Below are 11192 nucleotides of genomic sequence, written 5' to 3'. Positions count from 1 at the left end.
ATCACTGCCATATAGCTATATTGCTGAGTGTGGCATTAAACAAAACTAACTCACAGATCACTGCCATATAGCTATATTGCGGAGTGTGGCATAAAACAAAACTCACTCACTCACAGATCACTGCCATATAGCTATATTGCTGAGTGTGGCATAAAACAAAACTCACTCACAGATCACTGCCATATAGCTATATTGCGGAGTGTGGCATAAAACAAAACTCACAGATCACTGCCATATAGCTATATTGCTGAGTGTGGCATAAAATAAAACTCACTCACAGATCACTGCCATATAGCTATATTGCTGAGTGTGGCATAAAACAAAACTCACTCACTCACAGATTACTGCCATATAGCTATATTGCTGAGTGTGGCATAAAATAAAACTCACCCACAGATTACTGTCATATAGCTATATTGCTGAGTGTGGAGTAAAACTAAACTAAACTCACTCACAGATTACTGCCATATAGCTAGAATATTGCTGAGTGTGGCATTAAACAAACAAACAAACTAACAAAAGAAGACACAACCACATGTTCTGATATGTTTTTTGTTTATTCTCTCTGATGAGTCTGATCTGTCCACGTCCAGGTCACGGAGCATACAAAAGCTGTTCAGTACCACACCCAGATTCCGGTGTCTGCAGTTGCCATGGCAACTGCGATGGAGACCAGGTCGGAGAGAGTGATGATGATGTAGATGATGCATTGATGCTGAGCCCCAAACATGATCCTATACAAACATTTATGGACTTTACAAAAGATATTTATACTATGAGCAAGATCTCCACAAAACGTTCATGGACCTGTCAAAATACTTTGTGAAACAAACAGAATCTCTAATGACATTCAGCGCTGATAAAAGTTTTTTTCTGTCTCTGATAAACAGGATCTCCCCAAACATTTAGAGACCTATTCTTATTTTCTCTCAGATAAACAGGACCTTGCCATACATGTAGGGGGTGGATACATTTAAGCCCTTGAGTAATAAACAAACTCTCTGCTATCTTTTATTGACCTCAAAAGTTTGGATTTTTGTACTAACCAGAGCTAATTTACACAAATGCAATATTTTTTTTTCTAATAAGAAAGATCTCTACAATGATTTAGGGACCTAACTATGTGCAAGGTTTAAACACAATCTCTGAAAGCCACTAACCACAATAACATGAAATAAGGTTTGAAAAAAGTTGTCATTAAATATCTTACTCTATTATTATTATATTTTTAATGTTTAAGAAGTTAAAATGTATGACTATTTTATTAGCTTTTATATTAATTTATTACACCCTTAATGGGATTAATCCCTAGCTGATATATTAATTTATTACACCCTTAATGGGATTAATCCCTAGTTGATATATTAATTTATTACACCCCTAATGGGATTAATCCCTAGCTGATATATTAATTTATTACACCCCTAATGGAATTAATCCCTAGTTGATATATTAATTTATTACACCCCTAATGGGATTAATCCCTAGCTGATATATTAATTAAATGATAAGCAGTAAATTCTCTTCTGATCCACACATTACCTAAACCTCATTCTGACTTGCATCATGTTTTGAAATCCTTATAAGGAATTAAGGCTGTTAAACCAAATACCGTAATTCTTACCAGGAAACATAAATTGTTGAAACGAAACAATTACATATCTAAAACATGATCAAATGTCATACAGACATTCATTCTGAATTATAATTATCAGAGGAAAAACAGTATGAAGCATGATGAGAGTCGTACATTCACCATTACAAAGATTCTGTAAAATTTGAAAAGAAATCTGTTTGAGAAAAGACTTCAACAAAATACCCTGACCACAAGTATCAAAATAGGTTTTTCCCTGACACTTTCTCTTTTTCAGAAATGCTTTATAAGTTTCCTTTCAAAGTACATTGATGATCTGGGTGCCATTGTACAAAGTGATCTTAGCGCTAAGTTGACTCACATGTCTTAACACAGACTTAAGGTAGTATTAGCGCTAAGGTTATTTTGAACACAACAGCTACCTGGGAGTCATTGTACAAAGTGATCTTAACGCTAAGTTGACTCACATGTCTTAACACAGACTTAAGGTAGTCTAAGGTTATTTTGTACAACAGCAACCTGGGTGCCATTGTACAAATTGATCTTAGCTAAGTTGACTGTACCTCCCTGTCTCAACATGGACTCATATCATCAGTCTTAGCACTAAGGTCATGTTGTCCAACGACAATGTTTGAAAAAGTCCGAGCATTTAGAGCTGAGGCTCATCCACCATGAAGACAATGAAATGGTGCCCACACAAAAAGTTAGCAAAAGTACATAGTACACAAAGTCAACTCATAAGCAATTGTTTGTAACTTGTATAAAAAATACAAGTTGATAAACATGTACAAATTGTATCATAATAAGTTATTGGTTGCTCCATGCACATGCAGAGGCAGCTGAGGCGTCAAGGTCACTCTGAAAATAAAGATTGCTTTGGACATCGGCTCGCTAATGCTTGTTTGTGACTTATAGAAACATCTCACACATATTGTAAGGCCATAAAAAAACACGTTTCTCAACACACTCAATACGTAAGGGCGTGACAACCTTACATCTGTTTCATGTTTTGGATAGTCACGATATGGTTAAAATACTGTCAATGTGACTTTAAACTTTAACTCAATCACTATTTATTTTGGTTGTGGTAAAATCTCCTGAGACAATAAATTCTAAAAAAACAACTTTAAGTACAATATCACTTCACAAACAAAAACCTTAAAATATGATTCCTTCTAAAATATCTTTCTTAAAAGTTAAGAAAATTAAGCTATAAAATTTGCTTTTATTTTGTAACTTAGCCATTCTTTCATTCTTTGATTACTTAAGCCGAAAATTAAACGGAAAATACACCATTGTAATAATCGCCATGTTGAATTTTGTTTCCATTTCGAAATAAGGCAAGAATGTTATTGCTTCTAGCATGCATCTACTTAACATGCCTTCGATCAGTGGAATAAATCCATTAATCACGCATTAATATAATCAGCTGTTCTTTATAACAACAGCACAGCATATTTCCACGTTCACCTTTAAAATACATAACGTGTTGCTATGGAAACAACGGTGGGCACTGTAATTAGTTGTACTTTATTACAACAGGATATTTTTCATGCTCACTACAGTATGTATTTTGTTGCTATGGACACAATTTTCAGTTATGGGACAAGTTTAGAATACTAAGCTGTTGCAGGAGCTAATCCCTGTAGTCTTGAGAAGAAATTATTCTTCCAACTAGAAGAGAAAGATACTACCGTTCATTACAATCTCTCTTCATATTTTGATGTAATTTATGAAAAGAATCAATAACTTCAAATAAAATATTTTGATGATTAGATTCTTTAGGGTTGAAACTTAATGAATATCTGAAGGTGAGAGTCCGGCTGATGTCAAATATATATGTGCCTCTTTTGTCTTAAGCAGTTCAAAATCATTATTACATACTCTTCATAAGCAAATTTGCTGACCAATGCTGGTCACCACAACAGAATAACTGAACATAAGAACACTGAATGGTTATTTTAAAACATTTTCAAAGAGCCATCAACCATTTTATGCCTCTTCCTATGTATACAGAATTCACATTTTTCTAAAATTCTTCAACATCATTGTCTGTACATTATGTTCAAAATAAAACTTTTATAGACATGCCATGCTAAATAAACACTAGAGAAAAACATATATGTTTGAGGTATTCTTCACTTTGTTCATATGGCATAAATAACAGAGTAATAGAGGGGTAAAATATGATGACAAATGAATCCATAAAAATTGTGAAAAAAAATAAATTGAAAGAATTACTTGTTGACCTTGCAAAATACAAAAGATCCAATGCAACTAAAATCGTGTATTATTTTTGACCATTACTACAAAGTATATGAAAACCGACACTTGGCATCTTAAAATGCTCATTTACAAAACACTTGTATAAACGACAACAAAATGGACTTCAAAATGAAGACAACAATGATATCTGTAGAGCGGCTAATCAGCTACAGGCAGGTTTTTGGTCAGATATTTTTCAAGTAGTCAATACACAATGAGAACGTATGTACAAGGGTCATGATCCATGAAAGCAATTTCATACAAAATGGGAGTGCCGTAGTTACTTTGGCGTCGGTACAAAACACAAGGGCTGTGGTGGAAGATCGTTAGTCAACTATAGGTAAACACAAGCTGACATATGTATATTTGGTTTTGGCCCTCTAAATCTATATGTGATATTGATACAAAGGTGAAGGCTGATTCGTCTTAACACCGCAGCAGCCTGTCAAGAGGGTCATTATATATTCAGGTTGGCCATACATCCCTGTTGGGTCATACTGCAAAGTCAAAATGAAATTTTGAGATTTTTGAGAATTTGCACTTTCACTCATCTGCTTTTGCTAGGACTTGATATTGAAGAGCAAGATCACTTGTCGTTCAGCTTCCAAGAAGTCAGTGGTTCAACTGTGAACCATACAACATGTTGCAACTCCAAAAACAAAATGGTATGACCAGCAGGCATGATAAACATCATGAATATTCATCTTCCACCCCAGGAACAGTTTCGCTGTTGCACTCTGGCCTATGTTTGGGATGCCTTTGTTCAAACTGTAGACCACCATATTTCCTTAAAACGTCTGAGTTAAATTTGTAAATTTTGTTTTATATGGAAAAAAAAAATAGAAAGAAAAAAAACCCAGCCTCAGTGCTCACTTAAACATCCCAAACAATTTTGGCATCTTTCTGCAGAGGATTTTACACCACACTGAAGTACTTCCGTCATTCACACTTTCAAGACATTGATTGATTCATTTCGCAGATACAAAATAAAATAATAATATCAATAACAATAATATGTCTTTGGTCCCTCATAAGCCATGTCAATATATGTTTCTTGTTCAAACTGTCACAAAATATTTCTTGATATCCCCAGGATATATACATCCCATTATCGAAAAACTCAGATGTTCGAAGGAAATATGGTGGCATTCTTGAAAGAAATTCAGCAGTTGATCAAATATTGCTCAGCTAGATGGCCAGCATTTCTAAAACATATACAAAGTGTTTTGTTGATAAGGCAGTTGCTGTTTTTCCAAGTCTTCAACTGACAGACGTTCTGGGTAGTTGTGACACAAATAGCACCACTGTCTTCTCTCAGAATTATCTCCCTTTGCTAATACTGCACACGTGACATTTTCCACTACAGCTTGACGGAATTTCACAACCAAACAGGTAGCGACACAACGAGGGAAAAGGTAGCAAAGGGAGATAACTGAATCAACTACATCAGAAAGTCGGCCAATAATCTTCGCTTGTGAATGTAATCCTTTGCTGTGAAAAGTCATCTCCAAACCTCACTGTACCAGTGTCCCATTTCAATACACTCCACACGCAGAAATCTTTTCTTGAGCCCTTCAGCAGAAATGACTTGTGAAATATTGGAGACATGTCTTTGTCTCTGCTATGGAGTCCCCATTGTATAACAAATTGTCCGATAAGTAGTACACGTATGCCGAGTACCATAAATGCTGTCGTCATAGTAACCTGGCTACACATCCAATTGAAAGCCACGGACTGAGGCTGTGTCCTGTCACAGTAGTATTGAAATATAAATACATACATAACAATATTAACACGCTATAGCAGCACACTTGTCATTGCTAGCATTCAAACTCTTGCTGTGTGATAGCGTTCAGATCTTTCATCAGGCCCTCCAAGTTGGCCATTTCTGCTGTTAGCTCCTCGGTACTCAGAGATTTCTGAAAGAGACGGAGATACATATCAAACTATAGTCTCATTACATTTCACAAAAATCTTCATCACATAGGTCAATAAATGAATGGGGCACTTGTCCTACGGGGCAATTGTCCAGGGGGCACAGTTGATAGGGTGCTGTGAGGGCAGATAGCCAAGGGGCAGTAGTTGGGGAACAGTTGTCCGGGTAGGCACTTGGCTGCGGGAACAGTTAGCCCGATACCTAACTTTACATGCCTTTTAGCAATATTCCAGCAATATCATGGCGGGGGACACCAGAAATAGGCTTAACACAATGTATACATGTGGGGAATCAAACTCGGTCTTTCGTTTGATGAGCGAATGCCTTAACCACTAGGCTACCCTATCGCCATCACACATATCAAGAATCCTGTAGAGTTTCACAATAGAATTCAGCCCACCATGTCTGTTCCCCACTAAGATCCCAGGCAGAATTGATCTTCGGCAACCCATGCTTGTTGCTCATGCTGTCAATCACAGGATTGTTGGGTTCAGACTCAATTATTAACAAAACTGGCAGCGCCATATAGCTGGGATTAAGTTGAGTGTGACATAAACAAACAAACCTCCATGCCATTGTCTTCTTTGCCAGTTTTTCCAGCTTTGAGCGTCACATCTGGCGCTTTGGAAGTGATGAGTGGAAGTGGAGACCGAGATTTGATGGGTCCAGCGGTGATTGGTGGAGTGGGCTTCTTGTAAGGACTTAGATTAGGCTGTGGCTTAACTGCAAGAAAAATACACACCTTGGTTACAATTCCTGTAAGTGCATAATAAGACCAATTATTCTTATTTCTGAATTTCTCATTTCAAAAGTATTTCAATCTATGAAAGGGAGCAGGGCCCCTTCCCACACAGCAATCTTAAAGCTAAATTTTGGAAGGTCTTTGTTGAAATGTAATGAAATAAGTCCCAAACCATGTGATTAAAAAAAATACAGTTTCAGTTTGCTGAAAAGCAGTTTAGTTTTTGTAGTATCAGGCGAAAACAAATAGAATGTTGAATGACCCCCTAACTTTTACCATCTCTCTCATCGATGTTCATGATGTTGATGCTGTCTGGTCCAGACTTGATTACTTACAGACCACCACCATATAGGTGGAGTATTGCTGATTGCAGCATAAAACTACACTCACTCACTCACTCTATCACTATCAAGAATTAAAATACTTCAAGAATGTGTATATACATAAAAAATACCATAAAGATGAAAAATCATAAAACAAACTTTTCAAAGTCTTTCTAACATAGAAAAATATTTAAAATTCTGTGAATGTATTTTCATTTTCCGTGAACTGAATATTTGCATGTATTATCTGTCCCTCTACCCTGAAAGTCTCTTGAAGATTTTGTGGAACATGCAAATTGTTGGCACTATTTATTCCATAAACCCCAAAAGAGGAGTGCCATAGCCATGAACAGAATACCGCTTTAGGGATTCAGTGTAGCTCATATTGCATTATTGTGTTGAACAACGTCGCAGCTTTTCTAATGATGCTTCTTGGGATTGTGGCGACAAACAAAAGTTATTATTTTCACATATTTGCTTCCACAAGACTTAACTTGACAAGTATTTTGGGTTTCTTATGTTCAAAATAATTGAAAAGAAAAAGATCCCACTTCCACCATGTCAAATGGTCCATGGCTTTGTTGCCTGGCAACCGTGGCAGCTGAGTGTTCCATGACTCCTACCTATGTGTCTGGGTGGGGTAGCTCCTGGGGAGGGGGGGCCAGGGAGGGCAAAGCTCCGCAGCGGGTTGGGGGTACGCCCCAGCGAAACCTTCAAGGCCTCTGAGGAAACCACCCCACTTGTTGACTCAGCGAATGTATTTGCTTGCTGATCATATGGGGTTGGTGATTCTGATGAGATAGGGCCTGGAATTAAGCATGATCACAGTTACCTCCCTTTGTCACATGACCTTTTTTCCCAATTTAAAAATCTTTCCGATGTTGAAGTTAAGTTGTGAACTGACTTGTCATCTCTTTTCATGAAATTTCAGCTTGTTAGGAACAGAGACAAATCCACTCGACAGATTTTGGACGATGAGACTGTTCTCATGCAGTTTGGTGATTCTGTAGATGGGAAGGGGCGGGACAAGAGATGTTATAACTGGTGGGAGGAGTCAGTATGATGGGGTCACATGCAAATGAGTGGGGTCAAAGCATTTTTGCTATGATTATATGTCTAGAACACTCAGCTACCACATGGGAGCTAACCCATTTCATCGACAACCAACAGACACATGGGTCATGTGACTTGGTGACATACACAACTGGAGACAATGGACATAGGGACAAAGTTAATCGCTTTGCACACAAGTCTATAGCACAATAATCAACCTTGGTACAGGAACTGTCATGTTTTGTTTGTCAACAATACCTCACAGTCCTAACACATTCTCTCCATCACCCCAAATACATATTCACCACGAGTGTCTTATCCTTATAAGGTAATGAGCACTTATAATATATACTGTACTATATACTATACTGTATATAAAGCAATATATACTTTATATATAAATATAATTGCTTTCAGTAATTTCTTATATTGCCAAATAGTTGGCAGCCATTTTTAAATATACACCATAGAAGTCACATGACTCCTGCAGCATTATAGGCCTATTGGGTCATAAGTGATTCTTGTACATTTTCTTGTACTCCCAGATTTGTAATTAAGTGAGTAAATGTGATTTTTATTGCATAAAATATGTAAATATGCACCTTATCTGGAGCTCTGGCTATAGCCATTGAGCTATAATGTGAGCTGACCAGTGAGTAGACTGAAATGTTGACTGCACCTGTCTTTAAGACTGATTGACTGATGGCATCAATACTGCACATGGGTGGTGGAGGAACGTATAAACACTGTGAAGTAACGCTGATATGTGTCTCATGGAGTTTAAGTGTCAATTCATATACTTACCTGTCAAGCATATTGATAGAACATATGTAATCATAATATTCCCAACTTGGCGCTGTTCAGTCTCAGAACAAAGAACTGATGCTATTCCAGCCTTTTGTTAAAAGTTTTTGTGAGAATATGTAGCAATGAAATAGAGGCCATGCAAGCCAAACCTAATAATCTTTCCTGAAATACAAGTTATGGCTCCCCACATCATGAAATTAAAGAATGATATGTTTCACTAAAATTTGAGGATGAAATATCTCTTAACATTAATGTTGATAAGGAAATTTAAATGTCACACCTTGTCGAGAACTGTTATCGACAAGTACAGAGAAAATAGCTATCCCTGCCTTATGCCCAATTGGGTGATCTGTCAGCAACACCTATCCATAAATTCTTCAAAATACATCCAGATGAAGGAAAATGGAAAACACATAAAATGGGTGTATGAGGGAAACGGGACAGAAATACAAACCTTAACTGTGAATGCTTCATGCAGGTATCTAAGGAACTAAAAGTGTAAGATGTGAGTGTTCTCTAGGTGTATCAATACTTAAAGACAAAAATTGAGCAGATTATTAATCCCCTGGTTAAATGTAAGATGCATGTAAGTGCAAAATGTGCTGAATAGTGCGTGCCAACAATTTCTGCAAAATTTCTGGCAATTTCCCCAGAATTTCTGCTAATTTCCCCAGAATTTCTGCAAAAATTAAGACAATTTCAGCAGAATTTCTGCAGGAACTCACTGTAATCGGCATCTCTGTTGTTTTGAGAAGAAGTAAAGTAGAAATACATGCCATAGCCTATTCTACTGGCGTAGGAGTCTTCAAACACGTCAGGGGGATAGCCCACACACTCGTCTTCGCTCAATGATGACATGGCTTTAGCTGACGAGGAAAACAAACAAATCATGCCACAAACACAACACACGCACACGCTAGAAAAATTACTTGCATTAGTCTTCCTCTTAATAAAAGTGAACAAAGTTATAAAGCATCACATTGAATATTTTAGTCATTACTCATCAGAGTAGCCACAGTGATCATTGAAACTGCATAAATTTTCATGATTCATTTTGTTTTAGTTTCGCTTACCAACCAAAGTGTTTAAACACATTAAACCCTTAATCACCACTGCTGATTATTACTATTTTGCAAATCCATATTATTATTATTATCATTTTTATACAATATATTCCCAATCAAAAAGTTTCAACCAAATCTTTTGAAACAGAACAGAACTCTAATCACCACTGCAGATTTGAAAACAATATATTCCTATAAAGGTAGCGGAACACGTTTTAAAAGTCCTCAAAACCATCATGCAAGATTACCTCATTCAAACACCAATATTAGTTCTATCAGAGCTCATTTCATGACATGGCTCTTGGTTCTGTTGACCAATAATTATTTCATCTTGAAAAACGTATGTCCAATGTTGCCAGAGCTCTGTCTGTGGCTATTCTGATACTGATAGTAATGTTTTCATTAATACAAGAGAAATACAAATAACAGTATGCATTTCCATCTTGGTTTATTGCACTGTACATTACCTATAATGCTTAATAATTCCTTCAACCATTTCTGTAATTTTACCAAAACATCAACTGTCATTCATACTTTTAGAAAGTTGTCAAAATATTTTGCAGTCAGTTATGACTAATAATTATTAGCTTTACACCTATCCATAAACTTCAGTAACCAGTTAATACCCATACTTCTGTAGGAAGGGTATTTTTCACCCATTCTATTCTGATCAATATCCTGGACCCATGCATATCAACAGATTCATTAGAAAACAGCCTGATGTTAAAAATAGCCATCCAATCAAATCATTCTTCTGAGCAATAGAAAATCTGTGCACTGTTAGTGATAAGAGAGATCGTTAGGTCAGTTCTGAAACGACTGATGATTGGATCCAGGGTTGTCATGGCAACAGAACATTATTACTCAAAAGCAGGGTGACATCATGCAGGAAACACTGAATGGAAACTACTGGACCACAACAAATTATTTCATTTTTTTCTTTTTTCTGTTCAAGAGTATTAAACATATTTTAATCCAAAAAGCATATATTTGTTACAGTCCGTTACAGGTGGGTGCAAAATTTGAAAATTGAATCAAGCAAATTATTAAGTGGGAAATGTGTTAGCCTGTGAAGATGCTTTAAAAGTCAGTAAACTGGAACATGATTAAAATGGAAACATATCGACAAAATATTGAACAAATCAAATCAAAATGATTTTAAAATTATTGAAGAACATCAAAATTGAATCAGATTTCAAAGAAATTCGCAAATTGAAATGTTAAAATAAACATCGAAAAAGAATTTTTTAAAAAATTGCAATTTCAGATTTAATACTCACTTGAGCTTGACTGTGGTATGTCCCCTGCGTTAACACGGGGCGTTGAGGTGTATTGTGTGTTGTACTGGGTTCGAGGGTATACAGGTCTCATTGGATGACCTCCGACATCTCGAGGGTCAATCATTTGG

At 36.4% G+C, this 11192-nt stretch overlaps 1 protein-coding gene across 1 annotated transcript; it reads right to left on the bottom strand.

The window, feature by feature from the left end:
• Positions 1–538: 538 nt before the first annotated feature.
• LOC137259358 (uncharacterized) lies at positions 539–11188 on the bottom strand. The gene is made up of 4 exons (XM_067797035.1): positions 11065–11188; positions 9446–9586; positions 6361–6518; positions 539–5778 (listed from the first exon to the last, which is right to left on the bottom strand). The coding sequence occupies exons 1-4, from the start codon at positions 11186–11188 to the stop codon at positions 5680–5682; spliced, it is 522 nt and encodes a 173-aa protein (XP_067653136.1). The 3' UTR covers positions 539–5679.
• Positions 11189–11192: the final 4 nt, after the last annotated feature.

The sequence above is a fragment of the Haliotis asinina genome, chromosome 13 (genome assembly GCF_037392515.1).
Source record: "Haliotis asinina isolate JCU_RB_2024 chromosome 13, JCU_Hal_asi_v2, whole genome shotgun sequence".
NCBI classification, from domain to species: Eukaryota; Metazoa; Mollusca; class Gastropoda; order Lepetellida; family Haliotidae; genus Haliotis; species Haliotis asinina.
The sequence above is the reverse complement of the archived record's forward strand: the minus strand, read 5'-3'. Positions and strand labels throughout refer to the sequence as shown.

Bases quoted from the DNA above. Each gene is read 5' to 3' on its own strand.
- LOC137259358 (XM_067797035.1), bottom strand. From the start codon at position 11,188: ATGATTGACCCTCGAGATGTCGGAGGTCATCCAATGAGACCTGTATAC. The intron at 9,587-11,064 runs GTGAGTATTAAA...TTTCCTCGTCAG, and splicing joins CATACCACAGTCAAGCTCAA to CTAAAGCCATGTCATCATTG. The intron at 6,519-9,445 runs GTGAGTTCCTGC...TTTTTCTTGCAG, and splicing joins CAACAGAGATGCCGATTACA to TTAAGCCACAGCCTAATCTA.